General features: G+C 45.2%; 1 protein-coding gene across 1 annotated transcript in view; it reads right to left on the bottom strand.

Annotated features, from left to right (window-relative positions):
- The window catches only part of nphs1 (NPHS1 adhesion molecule, nephrin), a gene marked incomplete at its 5' end in the record, with an annotated part of 25733 nt that extends 8861 nt beyond the window's left edge, over window positions 1–16872 (bottom strand). The window contains 10 exon segments of the mRNA XM_084174243.1: window positions 3445–3585; window positions 4293–4465; window positions 8012–8141; window positions 8355–8523; window positions 8655–8779; window positions 9150–9291; window positions 12816–12973; window positions 14104–14275; window positions 14480–14604; window positions 16770–16872. Coding sequence (XP_084030369.1) covers window positions 3445–3585; window positions 4293–4465; window positions 8012–8141; window positions 8355–8523; window positions 8655–8779; window positions 9150–9291; window positions 12816–12973; window positions 14104–14275; window positions 14480–14604; window positions 16770–16872 — 1438 coding nt within the window.
- Window positions 16873–17500: the final 628 nt, after the last annotated feature.

Raw genomic sequence — 17500 nt, 5'->3', positions numbered from 1 at the left:
CGACATTGTTAAGTGGGCTACAGCGCCAGCCATAAAAGCTATTGCAATCCTCTATACATTATGGATACCTCCAACTGTCAGGTTCCATCGGATCAGGATAGCGCTGTGCTGTCTGTCCATTAGGCTTGTACTGCACTGTGGGTTTTAGTGGAACATTCAGACCTACATTCAGAACAGTGCTATAATTACATCATTAAGAGTGGAGGCAGTGGGATGGGGATGTGTCGGTCGGTTGGTTCAAGGTTGTGACAGGATTGGGGTTGTATTGGATATACAACACTGGCGTGTAATGTAGGCAGCATACATTAGGGCTGACTACAGAGATGGATAGCAGCTGTTTTACGGGCTCCTGACTAATTCTGCTATTTTGTGGGGGGGGGGGTTTCGCTGATATTAACTTTTTTTGTACATAATGTTTCCGTCAGACCAGCGATCACTAACCTAGATTTGGATGAAGCATTCTACTTCAACGAGTCGTAGGCGCAGGACATACTGCTCACCCTGGACCAGGCCCTAATCCACGACTCGTAAAAGAAAAAGGCGGCTTATGAGAGTCTGACGTGCGGGGACCCTGACGAAACTACGTTGGCCAGTACATAAAACGTCTCTACCCTCCGTTCTATTGGCGAACTTACAAGAACAAACTGGACAAACACCGCTCGAGACTGTCCTATCAACGGGACCTGAAGAACTTTAATATCCTATGTTTCTCGGAGTCACATGGATAACATACACTGAGTGTACAAAACATTAAGAACACTTCCTTTGCCCTCAGAACAGCCTCAATTCATTGGGCCATGGACTCTACAAGGTGTCGAAAGCGTTCTACAGGGATGTTGGCCCATGTTGACCCCAATGCTTCCCACAGTTGTGTCAAGTTGGCTGGATGTCCTTTTAGTGGTAGACCATTCTTGATACACACTGGAAACTGTTGAGCCTGAAAAACCCAGGAACATTGAAGTTCTTGACACCAACTGGTGCGCCTGGCACATCTGAATGGCACATATACACAATCCATGTCTCAATTGTCTCAAAGCTTCAAAATCCTTCTTTAACCTGTCTCCTCTCTTTCATCTACACTGATTGAAGTGGATTTAACAAGTGACACCAATAAGGGATCATAGCTTTCACCTTGATTCACCTGGTCAGTCTATGTCATGGAAAGTGCAGGTGTTCATAATGTTGTCTACACTCAGTGTACATCTAGCTGGTTTTTCTATGCATCGGCAGGACAGTACGGCAGCGTTGGGTAAGCTGAAGTGGGGAGGTGTGTGTCTCTTTGTTAATAATAGCTGGTGCGCAATCGCTAATATTAAGGAAGTCTTGAGGTTCTGCTCACCTGAGTTAGAATACCTCATGATATAAGATATATACCAAAGTATTTTTCATCTATATTTTTCGTAGCTGTCTATTTACCACCACAAACTGATGCTGGCACTATGACCGCACTCAACCAGCTGTATAGGGCCATCCTCATCCAGAGGTGGTGCTCCTAGTGGCCGGTGATTTTAATGCAGGGAAACTGAAATCTGTTTTACCTAATTTCTACCAGCATTTCACCTGTGCAACTAGAGGCAAAAAAACTCTAGATTACCTTTACTCCACACACAGAAACACATATAACGCTCTCACTCGCCTTCCATTTGGCAGATCTGACCATAACTCTATTCTCCTGATTCCTGCTTACAAGCAAAAACTCAAACAGGAAGTACCAGTGAAGTACTCAATACAGAAGTGGTCCGATGAAGTGGATGCTAAACTACAGGACTGTTTTGATAGCACAGACTGGAATATGTTCCAGGAGCTGCCACTAATCCGGGAGACTAATCTGTACTTTTATAAGAAATCCCGCTACGCCCTCTGATGAACAATCATACAGGCAAAGTGTCAATACTGGACTAAGATCGAATCCTACTACACTGGCTCTGATGCTCGTCGGATGTTGCAGGACTTGCAAACTATCACGGATTACAAAGGGAAACCCAGCCGCGAGCTGCCCAGATGAGCTAAATGCCTTTATGCTCGCTTCAAAACAAGCAACACTGAACCACGCATGAGAGCACCAGCTGTTTCAGTGTGTGCTCACGCTCTCCATAGCCGATGTGAGTAAGACTTTTAAACAGGTTAACATTCACAAGGCTGCAGGGCCAGACGGATTACCAAGACGCGGACTCAAAGCATGCGCTGACCAGCTTGCAAGTGTCTTTACTGACATTTATAACCTCTCCCTGACCCAGTCTGTAATACCTACATGTTTCAAGCAGACCACCATAGTCCCTGTGCCCAAGAATGCCAAGATAACCTGTTTAAATGACTATTGCCCCGTAGCACTCACATGTGTAGCCATTAAATGCTTTGAAAGGCTGGCCATGGTTCACATCAACACCATCATCCCAGACACCATGGACCCACTGCAATTCACATACTGCCCCAACAGATCCACAGATGAAGCCATTGCATTCCACACTACCATTTCCCACCTGGACAAGAGGAACACCCATGTGAGAATGCTGTTCATTGATTACAGCTCAGCGTTCAACAGTGCTCTCCAAGCTCATCACTAATCTAAGACCCTCGGACTGAACATTTTCCTCTGCAACTGGATCGTGGACTTCTTGGCAGGCCGCACCCAGGTCAGGAGGGTAGGCAACAGCACATCCGCCACGCTGACCCTCAACATGGGGGCCCCTCAGGGGTGCATGATTAGTCCCCTCCTGTACTCTCAGTTCACCCACGACTGCATGACCACGCACGACACCATCATTATGTTGTCTGACGACCGACATCGTTGAGACAGCCTATAGGGAGGAGGTCAGAAACCTGGGAGTGTGGTGGAAGGACAACAACCTCTCCGTCAACGTCAGCAAGACAAAGGAGCTGATCATGGACTACAGAAAACAGAGGCCGAGCACGCCCCCATTCACATCGACAGGGCTGTAGTTGGGCTGTCGCAGGTCGAGAGCTTCAAGTTCCTTGGTGTACACATCAGTAAGGATCTATCATGGTCCACACACACCAACACAGTTGTGAAGAGGGCACCACAACGTCTCTTCCCCCTCAGGAGGCTGAAAAGATTTGGCGTGGGCGCTCAGCATCTTGACTGGATACATCACCGCTTGGTATGGCAACTGCTTTGCATCTGACTGCAAGGCACTACAGAGGAGTAGTACATCACTGGGGCCGAGCTCCCTGCCATCCAGGACCTCTATACCAGGTGGTGTCAAAGGAATGCCCTAAAAATCTTAAAAGACTCCAGCCCCCCAAGTCATAGACTGTTCTCTCTGCTACCGCACAGCAAGCGGTACCGATGCACCAAGTCTGGGATCAACAGGACCCTGAACAGCATCTACCCCCAAGTCATAAGACTGGCTCAGCTCTAGAGAGTTAGTTGGCTGGCTATATAGAGATACCACAGGGAGAGAGGGAGAGAGCAGGGTGGATCACCGTTGTGCAGCTCCTCCTTGCGATAGAGCCAACTGCAGGAGATGTCATCTGGATTGGCCGAGACCAGCAAGGGAACGATGGCTGTCTCATCCTCCACTACCTGTACCTTCTGGGGATGGTCAGGGCTGAACTCTGGGGGATCTTACACAAACACACACACACACACACACACAAAGGGAGAAAAACATACAAGCCCAGACACAAAGAAACCATGTCAGCCATGAAAGGCGAGAGGGAGGGAGAGAGAGAGGGAGGTAGGTAGAGAACGAGGGTGGGCGGGAGGGAGGGGGAGGAAGGGAGAGGGACGGGCATTAAAACAGCGAGTGACAGTAGTGTTGTCCAACAGCAGCTGCTCACAAACACACAGTGACATTCTTTCATGCTTGCACGGAGGAGCAGGCTTTGAAGAGCTGGCTGGCTGCAGCCTGCGAAACAGCATCAAAGAATAACATGGCTGTGCTGCAAAGCATACATACAATTAGGACACACTGCCGCAGAGCCTGACAAACCCACAGTCACAACAAAGGAATACAGTAACACACACTCACACACACACATACACACGCAAACACAGAGAACAGCACAAACACATGCAAACAAAACTGCCTGCCATGCACACTATCGTGTCACATTACCATCATGCTTCAAGCCTCACACACACCAGCACAGACTTTATTTTTCTCCTACTCATAACTGTACACACACATTTTGAATACTTGATTTAGATCCCCAGTGAAACAAATAAAGTATTCACAGTGAAACAAATAAAATATTCAAAAGCTGTGTATAACAGATTGAGAGAAATAGACACGTATTCAACCCACCAACCCACACTCTTCACCACTCACAGAGGACGTTGAGCTTGTAGAAGGTGTTGACTCCCTCAGACAGCAGAGAGCTGTAGGCCTGACAGGTGATCCTCTGGCCATGGTGCTGGGAGGACAGGGGGAGGGACAGAGTACTGCGTACTGACACACCCCCAAACGTTGTGTTCCTAGGAGCCTGATCCACCCCTTTCAGCCTGGGAGAGGGAGCGATGAGAGGAGAACGTTTGACGGGTCAATTTTGAACATTCGATAAATCCGCGGGCCGGGTTGCAGTCCGAAACATGTTGCGGATCGGTTGAGGTTTTAATCATGATAATAAAATAACAACTTCACTATTTTTACTGTGTTTTGTCAGTTGACTCATTTCATTCTGTAGTGTGTGCTTGCCATCAGAGTGGCACTGAGACAGGCTACTTGCGCAGAATGCTCACAGTGGTGCTGAGTAAAACATCAGAGAATGATAGAGGCCTCTAGTGGCCAAATGGCAGTTTTATCATGGGCAGCGCCAATGAGGGCTTCCACCATGCTTCTGCCATTTTAAAGTAGTCAAAGTAGTCAACTGGGTGGGGATTCCTATGGGTTGTAGCCTCAATGGTGGGGCCCATGCTGTCACAGATGCTATAATGGCATAGATATAAAGATGAACCCTCTATCTATCTCTGTGAGTAAAACATATTACCCTTTCCTGCTTTCCCACCCCTTGCTCTTCCCCTCACATGACTTTCACTCACGACTCACCGTTCTTACCTGAGCTAGCTAGCTAACTTTTTATTTAATATTTAAAACATACAATATACTTGCAGTGAAGCCGCTCAACAACTACATCACATTAGTCAACTAACAGACTCCCATCCAGAGCGACACACAGAAGCAATCAGGGTCAACACCCTGCTCAAATTAGCTAGCTAACTAACTTATACATGAAATGGCAGCATTTGATAACACAATTAGTGCAAGTGTAAAGCCAACTCATGAAAACAGTTCAAAAGTGAAGTTACAATTGTGTTAACAGGCTATTTTTGCGTAATCGTTGACGTTAGCCCATGGATGGATTTTTACTCAGCATGCAAGTCTGTGTTGATGAGGGCAGTTCCAAAACAGGCCCCTCGTCCAGCAAGTAGGTATGGCTTTTCACAACTCAGTTAGGCCTATTGCTTGCTTTAGTAGGCTACGACTTACTTTTGTATTTTCAAATGGCTGCATGCAATTGCATAGTTCTTTGAATAGGCTATGACATGGGGATAGGCTACTACTGTCTGTAGGCCTATATGCCCTAGGCCTACTACTAATAACAATGAAATCAATTGTTATGATCTGGCGGTTTGCGGCGGGTTTTGGTACAAATTACGGGCCCGGTTGCGGCAGCTCTCTTTCCTGATTGGCGGGTTACGGTGCAGTCGCGGTACTGTGGCGGGAGCGGACCGTGTGCGGGTTGCAAAAAATGGACCTGCACAAGACTGTAGTCCAGGGTCTCCATAGACTCCTCCATGGCCCACAGGCCGGCTCCCCTTTACAGTTTTTCTCAATTGCTAAAACACTAAACCCTATTGTCTGAACCAAATGCTCAGTTGCCTGAACCCACTGATTGAATCAATCACTCTTTTGGCAATACCATAAGCACTTTTCACCTGTTTAGACATAACTTGCCAACACATTTTCATTGTGATGCACCCATGCTGCATAATGGTGAGCACAGGTGACAAAAGTCAAACACAATTAGAGCACAGGTGTCACCACTTGAACACAACAACTCAAAATTGATCACACTTGTGGCTAATGATGTGAGGGAACATATACAGTAAGCCAGTTCAGAGAGCACTGGTTTGTGAGGCCCTACAATGGATAGAAATCTGAGAGAAAGAGTTTGTGTGAGAGGAGGTCAGCGAAGACAAAGAACAGTAATATCTAATGAAATCAGAGCTACTGTGATTGACCATGTTCTTGTCCATGGTATGAGCATGAGGGAGGCTGGACAAAGGGTACAACCAAACATCAGTAGATTCACTGTGTCCACCATAATCCGAAGATTTAGAGAAGAGAACAGGTAATTACCTTTTTTTGACATTATAGTACAGTATGTAAATGTTGACAGCAATTACTGTATGACATACTATATACTGTACCACAGTATACTGTAAGTAAATATATGTTTCAGTACATCACTGTACCAATGTACTGTAGTATTGTAATGGAGGGTTGGTCTAACTGTTTGTAGGCCTAGTATTCCATGTATATTTTTTGTAACTCCATGTTCTCTTTTTGTAGAATTGAAAGACTGCCACATGGGGGTGGGAGGACAGGTATGTTCTCCCCACACCAAGAGACCCTAATTGTTGATATGGTCCGTGAGAACAATGCCATTAAACTGAGCGAAATTCAGCAGAAGATCATTGAGGACCATTTAAATTTTGAGGGTATCAACAGTGTCAGCCTCTCTACTGTTGATCGTGTCCTCAAGCGCAACAGACTGCGCATGAAACAGCTATACAGAGTGCCCTTTGATCGCAACTCAGACAGTCAAAGAGCAAAGATTCCAGTATGTACAGGTTGGCATATATCCAGACACATTCAATGTTGATTACTCTAAGTAGTGATTTACTGTAGTGGCCTAAATCACTTTTTCCGTATCACTTACAAAACGATATCTATTTCTACAGAGGGTTTTTCAACTGGATGCAATGGAAAGACCCCATCAATACATCTACATGGATGAAGCTGGGTTTAATCTCACCAAAAGGAGAAGGAGAGGCCGTAATGTGATTGGCCATCAGGCCATTGTTGGTGTTCCTGGGCAGCGTGGTGGCAATGTCACATTATGTGCTGCCATCAGCAATCATGGGGTTGTCCACCATCATGCCAACCTGGGGCCCTACAACACTCACCAGCTCCTCATTTTCCTCCTCATTTTCCTAGCCCTCCAGGTTAGAGAGTGGTACAATATGAACCAAGGTTTTATCAATCTTTGCCTTCCACCATACTCCCCTTTCCTAAACCCCATTGAGGAATTCTTCTCCTCATGGCGGTGGAAGGTATATGAACGCCAACCTTACACCAGGGTAAATCTCCTGCAAGCCATGGGACTTGCCTGTGGTGACATAGGTGTGGAGGCATGCCAAGCCTGGATACGGCATGCCAGGGTTTTTTTCCCCCGTTGCCTGGCCAGACAAAATGTGGCCTGTGATGTGGATGAAGTCCTGTGGCCTGACCCAGTACGGAGACATGATGCTGTGGCTGAGTAATGCACTTATTTGTATATTTTTTTACTTTATTTTTACATGGGCTTACTGTACACAAGTGGCAAACGCATAAGATTTCTGTTTGTTTTTACAAGTGCTACATGTAAATGCACAAGATTTCTGTTTTGTCTTTTTGTACAAGTGCTAAATGCACAGTTTATTTTTTTTTGCAACATGCATTTAACCTACAGTGAACAATAAACATTTATTTCTCCAGCTTCATGTCCTGAGCATTGTGTTCTATTTTTCTACGTAGTCTTTAGTGACTGTTCAGTAGTGTTTTTTATTTTGATTGACTTGGGGCACGATTTGACAACATAGTTCAGTTTTGAGCACAGATTGAACTGTTTTGAGGTGAAAGTTTGGTTTTGCAAGAAGAGTCTGAGGTTTTGTGAATGTAGCTTGAAAATTGGGTTTTGTGTTCACAGTTAAGAGAAAAGGAGAGCAGCTTTCAAGAAATGTGTCTTAGCAATCGAGAAAAACTGTAACCTGCACTCCCCTCACCTGGTTGGGCCCATGCTCCAGGAGATGTTGGCCTGGGGGTTGCTGCTCCCAGACAGGCAGTCCAGACTGAGGTTTTGGCCCCGACGCAGCTCCTTCTGCTTGGCTATGATTGTCACATTCACTGCAGGGACTGGGGAGGGGTGGAGGGGTAGAGGAGAGGGGACAAGACACCACTGTCAACCTACTGAGGCTGCTGATTCCGTGTCTTTGTAGCATAACGTTAGGCTATAGCTTGAATCTACCTATCATCTTGAATGTACTTAATGCTTCCTCCACTATTAGTCAGGTCCATAAAGGCTAGCATTAACCCACTCATGCCCAGAGCCCGGTCTGTAAGACTCACACTGGACCATGAGTTTGACTGTGGCGGTGAGGACCATCTTAGCCTTATTGGTGGCGTTACAGCGGTAGGTAGCCATGTTGTCACTGGGCTGGAGGCGCACAACCAGTTCTTTGGACACGCCTTTGTCAGAGGGCAACTGTTTGGGGTAGTCTGATAACGCCTTACCATCCTGCCGGGTTGAGAGGAGAGGAGACAATGGAGGACATGGTGCTGTACAGACAGAGGGTCTTAACCGCTACAACGTGTGACAACTTAAACAATCAAAATGTATGTTGTCGTACAATACACACATATACACACCTTGTACCAGTTGAGGGTTCCTTTGGGGCTTCCCCCGCTAGAGAAGCAGATGAGGCGGACGATGGTTCCTGATCTCAGAGGAACCCCTTGGGGAGGGGCTTCTATCCACACCTTCTGAGGAGGGTCTGAGAGGGGAGGGGGGAGGAGGAGAGAGAGATAGAGGAAAGGGGGAGGGGTAGAGAGAGAGAGAGAGAGAGAGAGAGAGAGAGGGGGGGGAGGGGGGAGGGAGAGAGAGAGAGGGAGGGTTGTCTCTGTATTGTTATAGTTATAGAAAGCACACATTGAGATTGTTGGGATTGTTACTGTACAATGCATAGTGACTGTAAGTGGCTTTGGATAAAAGCGTCTGCTAAATGGCATATTATATATTATTATTATAGTTATGTTCTGGTTGTGCAAGGTTTGTTCAAGGTTGTACTTGTCATAGTCATTCAATAGACAACAACCATTAGGGTTATAGGGTTATTGTTGTCATAGTTCTATCCAGAGACTCACAGAAAACAATGAGGTTGGTGGACTGGCTCTTGGAGAAGCGTGTGCCCTTGTTGAAGGTCTCACAGATGAGGGGCAGCCCGTTCTCCTCCCGAGAGACAACATGGGTCAGGTTAGACATGGTCGTCTTCCCCCCGTGATCTCCCTGAAGACAGGAAAGGACACATGACAACGTCAGGAAGAGACAGGAAGTTCTAGTGTCCCTGAACATTTTCCTTGGAGATACATACTAAGCTGCTCACAGGAAATACAATAATAATACTGTTTTGATGATGAAATTGAGCTTTGTGGCTCTCTAACTCTTGTGCTCTACTTACATTGTGCCTGGTCCCTGATAATAAACAAACAAATAAATCACATCAATATGCTTCTTCCTGCTTACAAAACGAGTAATAAATTGAATCAAACACCCATTTGCTCCTGTATGATGCTAGTCATGTCTGTTTTGCACCCTGGGTTTATCAAGGCTTTTATTGAGATGATTAGTGCAAAAGCCTTTTTCAGAGAGAAACAGACACAAGAAGGAACGCATTCACAAAGAACCACCACTGAGGTGTCAGTCTTTATTAGCCCTCATACGCATGCAGCTGTAAATGCTAGATCAAATGAAAATTATTTCTCCAAATGAACAAAGAGCCGGGATAATGGTTCTCTCAACTCCCATGTTAGCTTTTATTCACTTTTATCTCATTAACATACGCAAAAGCCAAGAGAGAAGAATACAGGAACACTTTTTGAGGCAACACTTCACTCACTGGCAAAGCCCTGTGTAGTACAGACTGAGTAGAAGTTCTTTGTTCAGAGCGGAGAGAGAATGAAGAACAGATTCTACCTGGTCAAGGTGGAAACTCTGCACGGGGAAGAATAATACGAGTTCTGTCAGAATCAAAGGCTTCTCTCACAGATGCTTGTCATTGGGCGCTTGAGATGTACAAATAAGAGTGTCTGAAATCTGAATTAAGTATTTAAGTGTGTATTGACCTCCGAGGTGTAATTTCAAAGGTCATTTTCAATTCAAAGACAGTATGAAATGTATAGACCCAATACTTGACATGCTTTTTGTGCTTTATGTCAAAGGTCTGACTTTATTTCATTTTATTTGACTATTTAAAACACATAAAGAAGCCACACCAGGCAACCAATACATGTACCAATATTGAAGAGGGTTATATACACAAAAAGTCAAAGACTTGTTTCCATTGTGGTCCTCTATTGGTAGGCAAATGGCTGTAGGGCAAAACAAGTGACATGGCCACTCTGTGCCATACATTCAATCATGCACAATGTCCACATATTTACATATTTACCAAAAAAAAGCAGATATGCACATCTACCAAATCACTCCACTAGTGCAGAGTGGCTTTACACTTGGCTAGGAGGCAATGTCAACATTAACCAAGCCTTGCAGGAGTGTTTGAACCTAAGACTGGCAGAAACTGTTTTTATCTCAGCCGGGAGTTTGTTCCGCTCTACCACTGCCATATATATATACAGTGGGGAGAACAAGTATTTGATACACTGCCGATTTTGCAGGTTTTCCTACTTACAAAACATGTAGAGGTCTGTAATTTTTTATCATAGGTACACTTCAACTGTGAGAGACAGAATCTAAAACAAAAATCAAAAAAATCACATTGTATGATTTTTAAGTAATTAATTTGCATTTTATTGCATGACATAATTATTTGATACATCAGAAAAGCAGAACTTAATATTTGGTACAGAAACCTTTGTTTGCAATTACAGAGATCATACGTTTCCTGTAGGTCTTGACCAGGTTTGCACACACTGCAGCAGGGATTTTGGCCCACTCCTCCATACAGACCTTCTCCAGATCCTTCAGTTTTCGGGGCTGTCGCTGGGCAATGCGGACTTTCAGCTCCCTCCAAAGATTTTTCTATTGGGTTCAGGTCTGGAGACTGGCTAGGCCACTCCAGGACCTTGAGATGCTTCTTACGGAGCCACTCCTTAGTTGCCCTGGCTGTGTGTTTCGGGTCGTTGTCATGCTAGAAGACCCAGCCACGACCCATCTTCAATGCTCTTACTGAGGGAAGGAGGTTGTTGGCCAAGATCTTGCAATACATGGCCCCATCCATCCTCCCCTCAATACGGTGCAGTCGTCCTGTCCCCTTTGCAGAAAAGCATCCCCAAAGAATGATGTTTCCACCTCCATGCTTCACGGTTGGGATGGTGTTCTTGGAGTTGTACTCATCCTTCTTCTTCATCCAAACACGGCGCGTGGAGTTTAGACCAAAAAGCTCTATTTTTGTCTCATCAGACCACATGACCTTCTCCCATTCCTCCTCTGGATCATCCAGATGGTCATTGGCAAACTTCAGATGGGCCTGGACATGCGCTGGCTTGAGCAGGGGGACCTTGCGTGCGCTGCAGGATTTTAATCCATGACGGCATAGTGTGTTACTAATGGTTTTCTTTGAGACTGTGGTCCCAGCTCTCTTCAGGTCATTGACCAGGTCCTGCCGTGTAATTCTGGGCTGATCCCTCACCTTCCTCATGATCATTGATGCCCCACGAGGTGAGATCTTGCATGGAGCCCCAGACCGAGGGTGATTGACCGTCATCTTGAACTTCTTCCATTTTCTAATAATTGTGCCAAGAGTTGTTGCCTTCTCACCAAGCTGCTTGCCTATTGTCCTGTAGCCCATCCCAGCCTTGTACAGGTCGACAATTTTATCCCTGATGTCCTTACACAGCTCTCTGGTCTTGGCCATTGTGGAGAGGTTGGAGTCTGTTTGATTGAGTGTGTGGAGAGGTGTCTTTTATACAGGTAACGAGTTCAAACAGGTGCAGTTAATACAGGTAATGAGTGGAGAACAGGAGGGCTTCTTTAAGAAAAACTAACAGGTCTGTGAGAGCCGGAATTCTTACTGGTTGGTAGGTGATCAAATAATTATGTCATGCAATAAAATGCAAGTTAATTACTTAAAAATCATACAATGTGATTTTCTGGATTTTTGTTTTAGATTCCGTTGAAGTGTACCTATTACAACAATGACAGACCTCTACATGCTTTGTAAGTAGGAAAACCTGCAAAATCGGCAGTGTATCAAATACTTGTTCTCCCCACTGTATATATAAAGAAAAGTGTTCTGGACAGTGCTGCTCTTGAATCGACATGGCACAAAATCTGTGGCAATGCCTCTTGTGGCGTAGGAATGAGAGTCCCTAACAGTAGTAAGATCATTCTTTAGACACTGGGGGACTGTACATATACAATTTCATGGGCCAATCACAGCTTTAGCTGAATGACCCTTTTATCAACTGATAGCCACTGTAGGGGCCAACATGAGCCTGAGGGCTAAGATTCAGAATGACCCTAGACATTTTATTCTGAGCTGTCTGTAGCTTGTTCTTGATGAACTTAGGGGAGCTGCTGTACCAGGTAGTACACCCCAAAGTGAGGTTGCACTAATGCTGCTGGAAGTGTTTTCTAGAATGTTCCTTTATCTAGAAATGTGGCTTTTCTGGCCAGAAATGTTACTTTCTGGTTGACCTTGGCAATTACTTTCTGCCCCATGTGCTCCCCTGTCAGGAACCTGTCTGGTTAAGTTCACTCAAATATTTCCAGAGCTATTTCATGCGAGTAGGTTTATAGTGTATGATGCAGTGTGAGGAGCAGAGTGTGTCGAAGTAAATGCAGTCCCCTACCTCTTCCACATTGGCCACGGTGGTGTTGAGTTCCCTGAAGCCCAGCCACCAGCGGATGTGTACAGGCGGGTTACTGGAGGAGGTGTAACAGCACAGGGTCACCTCCTCCCCCTCTCTCGCCTCGAACAACCCCAGCACCATCACCTTCTCTGGCTCAACTGACACACACACACACACACAGTAAATTCAGTCAATAAAGTGCTCTGTGTCAGGATCAATGTTGTATAGCAAGGATAGAAAGACTGGATTTGAAAGTAAAGGAAGAAGTAAAGAAACCATTTCTAGTCCATCAACATCAATTTCAGAGGTCTTGTCCTCTCCTGAGGTTTTCCATCCATTCCAAACCCATACTAGTCACCAAAGCCTGTCTATATTCAGCTATGCCAGGATGGGTCTTAACTGGCACAGAGGAAGTGCAGCTGAGCAGTAAGCCCTGAGGGGATGCAGTAAGACATGGATGCATCATATCACGTATGATTGTATGTTACACATGGGACACAGGCAGACATGAGGGCTACACTCATAGACAGACAGTGTGTTGGGTTAGGGCGACACAGGCATATTCACAACACACCAGTTCTTCTCTCTGCTCTCCAGCTCAAGACAAAACTGAAAGGAGAGCGAGAGCGATAGAAAGAGAGATACATTGATAAAGGGTCTGCAACTCATTTTCAACGTGTATGAGGCGTGAATACGAATAGCTAGGAGGTAACATGGCTTTTACGTGGGATAGGAGAGGAAGAAGAGAGTGGTTGAGACGGTTGACTGACGCAGTGAGAGAGCGAGTGTTGGCGTGAAGGAAGAGTCGGTGTGATGCGAAGGAAGCTTAATTCTCTGTTTGTTTTTCAGTCGTGGTAGTAGAGAAATCTCCTATGCAGTGAAGTGAAAATGTATAATTTATTACTTGTTGGCATTATTATCGCCACAGAAAGTGCCGGCTTTATTGCCTTTGGATTGTGCATTGAAGCGATTCAGCTAAATTAGCTCACTGTAAAAGACCAAGCTGGGATTCAAATTTGTTTCTGTGAAATATGAGCCTGGGTCATAATTGCTATTGGTTTCATTAATGATATTGGTATTAGAATTTGTGTTAATCCAGAATTGTTTTCAGTATTGGAGCTGGGACTAATGTTAATGTCATTGTTATTGGGATGAATGTTATTGAAGATTACTTTAATGATTGGGTTAACAACCATTTGAATAAACACAAACATCCAATCGCTTTTGTGTGTCTGTGTGTGTGTTCTAGCATCCAAGTGCATGTATCTCTTAGCAGTCGGGGACTCACAGAGGACAGTGATCTTGCGGCTGTCGGACAGAGGGACAGGGGTCACCTGGTTGACGCTCTCACAGCGTAGCTCGGCCTGGTTGTCCTGTGGTTTAAACTGCAGGGTCAGGTGGCTGATGGCCCGTTGCGACTCTGTGTCCACCTCCCAGCTGGTGGAAATCACCTCCCCATTCTGATCCACAGGACAGAACTATGGGTTAGTAACAAGCAGAGGACAGGACAGGGCTATGGGTAATTCACTAACATAATGGGTGGCTGACTGGCTGCAGTAGGAAGGGAGTGAGTTCTGAAAGAGAGAGGACAGAACAGATGTAGAAGATGGAGAATACACCAAAAACGACTGATTCTAAGCCTTAGCAGGGTGTGGTCTCTGTACCTTGGTCCAGTGTAGGGTGGCCAGTGGGTTCCCTCCCTGGGACACACAAACCAGCTTCAACATGGTCCCCCTCTTCACCAGGCCCTCTCTGTCCAGGCCCTGGATTACTGGAGGCTGGGGTGGGACTGATGTTGAGAGGGAAAGAGGGAGATGAAGCAATATCTTGGGAGAGAACGACAGAAAGTGAGGAGAGCGGAAAAGAGGGAGCAATAGAAAGAGAGAGGGAGAGAGAGAGGAGAGATGAAGCACCAGAAACAGAGAAGATGACAGAAAGAGAGGATAGAGAAGGTATGAAATATGCACTGGGATGAGCGGACACTTGGCTTTATGAGAAAGGAAGCATCCTCTCTATTTGTCGACACAGGGCCAATAAATTGGCCACATTTACACTGACTGCAGGATAAGGGATCTAGCTCTGATGAAAGCATTAAGTATTAAGGGAGAAGCCGGCTAGATCGACTCCATAAAGCAAAATAGATATTTAAACAGTAATAAAGCAACGTTTGGAAATATGAGTAAATTACAGCCTTCCTGAATAAAATATACATCGTAAAATAAAATAGGGGAGGGCCAGCCTTTGTTATTGCTGCAATCAGTTTGGGAGCGCAGGCAGCACGGGCGGCTGTATGTGGACCCTGGGCCGGTGTGACAAATTGCCTCCTCGCTAACAATCTAGCTGGCAGAAAATGGACACGGTGCTCCAGGCTTTGATGGGCTGGCTTGCTGAGTAAGGACTACTGTTGCAGTGGTCGACGGGTTCTGCTACATTAGCACTTACTGTGGAGGGATGTTGTTTAATACAGAGTGGAGAGAGAGAGAGAGAGAGAGAGAGAGAGAGAGAGAGAGAGAGAGAGAGAGAGAGAGAGAGAGAGAGAGAGAGAGAGAGAGAGAGAAGAGAGAGAGAGAGAGAGAGAGAGAGAGAGAGAGAGAGAGAGAGAGAGAGAGAGAGAGAGAGAGAGAGCGAGAGTGAGACGGAGACGGAGAGAGAGACGGAGCGAGAGTGAGACGGAGAGAGAGACAGACGGAGAGAAAGAAAGAAAGAAAGAAAGAAAGAAAGAAAGAAAGAAAGAAAGAAAGAAAGAAAGAAAGAAAGAAGAAAGAAAGAAAGAAAGAAAGAAAGAAAGAAAGAAAGAAAGAAAGAAAGAAAGAAAGAAAGAAAGAGAGGTGGAGAAGCATTTACAGTTATGGGCGGTGGTTAAAGATAGAATAGGACAGCGTCTAATGCAGAGGGAGATAGATAGAGACAGTATTTCATATGGAAGGCTGTGGATAATATGGCGAAGGTGGAAGGACAGGAAGGAGTAGAATGGGAATGTTTACCATTGAGTGTCTTCAGTAGCATTTAATCAGCAGCTGATTTAGACCTGGGAGAGAACCAGGCGGGTGGACTCCAGAACAATCAATTACTGAAATTGATCTACAAAGTGTTGAGGAACAACTAAAACTAGAAAACAATACGCTGGGCTGCCAGATTGTTTCAAAGCAACAACCAAAAATCCCCAAACAAGACAAAGTGTAAACAAGGAAACAATCCTTTGAGATGTAAAATCACCCACCCCTATTATATGGTGTAGGTCCCACACTGTAGGAGATGTTATGGTCTCTCAGTCCTGACAATTATATTTAGCAGCAGCAGAGTTTAGAATTTGGGCTTGGGTTTCATTCCCAGGCTTGGGTTTCAAAATAATTCACTATTGTAATTATGTTGCACTATAGCCTATTTATTGCCTTTCCTCCATAACTTGCTACATTTGCACACACTGTATATATATTTTCTGTTGTATTTTTGACTTTATGTTTTTTACCCCATATGTAACTCTGTGTTGTTTTTATTGCACTGCTTTGCTTTATCTTGGCCAGGTCGCAGTTGTAAATGAGAACCTGTTCTCAACTGGCTTACCTGGTTAAATAAAGGTGAAATAAAAAATAAATAAAAAAAATCCCTCTGATCAGTATTATCAGAGTGTAACAGTTGGACTTGAGTTGGAGTTAGGATTGCACTGATGCCAGTAGAATTGACAGAGTTGAGTGGGTTGAACGTGACAGCAGTAGAGACGTTGATGCTTTCATGTCGACCTCTAACCCTCCAGGCTGAGCCTTGGGATTGATAAGTCCCCAGTAGGTGTGAGTTTGCCTGGGGTTGAAAGTCTCCCCTGGGAGTGATCGCTCAGTGTGAGGATGTTTGCCCCAAGGCCAGCCCGGGATTAGGGTCCACACGTGGCTGGAGAATGGAATAAGGAAAGGTGAAGGTGTCTGAGAGTCCATGAGGTAAGGAACAACACACACTCACAGTATACATTCATCACCAGGCTGGTCTCCAGGGCCCGAGGAAGAGCAGGGTTCTTCGCACGACACACCAGCTCCCTCCCATTGTCTGAACTGCTTAAGACCATGAACCTGCAGGGGGTGGGGAGTGTGTGTGTGCGTGTGTGTGTGTGTGCGCGTGTGTGTGTGTGTGTGTGCGATGGAAAGGTGGGTGGGGAGAGTGGGGGAAAGGGGGACATGGGGAAGGATTTGATGGAAGAAAATAATAGATGATGGATAACATTAAAGGTCATGGCTTAACATAGGACACATAAACACTTCACCCCTTAACACTCTAACTGAGCCCTTGAGACCTCCATAAGAACAGACAGATTTATACAGTCGTGGTCAAAAGTTTTGAGAATGACACAAGTATTGGTCTTCACAAAGTTCACTGCTTCAGTGTTATGAGATATTTTTGTCAGATGTTACTATGGTATACTGAAGTATAAGTACAAGCATTCCATAAGTGTCAAAGGCTTTTATTGACAATTACATTACGTTTATGCAAAGAGTCAATATTTGCAGTGTTGACCTTTCTTTTTCAAGACCTCTGCAATTCGCCCTGGCATGCTGTCAGTTAAATTCTGGGCCACATCCTGACTGATGGCAGCCCATTCTTGCATAATCAATGCTTGGGTTTTTGTTTGTCCACCCGCCTCTTGAGGATCGACCACAAGTTCTCAATGGGATTAAGGTCTGGGGAGTTTCCTGGCC

The sequence above is a fragment of the Coregonus lavaretus genome, assembly GCF_964263955.1.
Source record: "Coregonus lavaretus genome assembly, chromosome: 13".
NCBI lineage: Eukaryota > Metazoa > Chordata > Actinopteri > Salmoniformes > Salmonidae > Coregonus > Coregonus lavaretus.
Note: the sequence above shows the minus strand (reverse complement) of the source record. Positions and strands in the feature narration are given on the sequence as shown.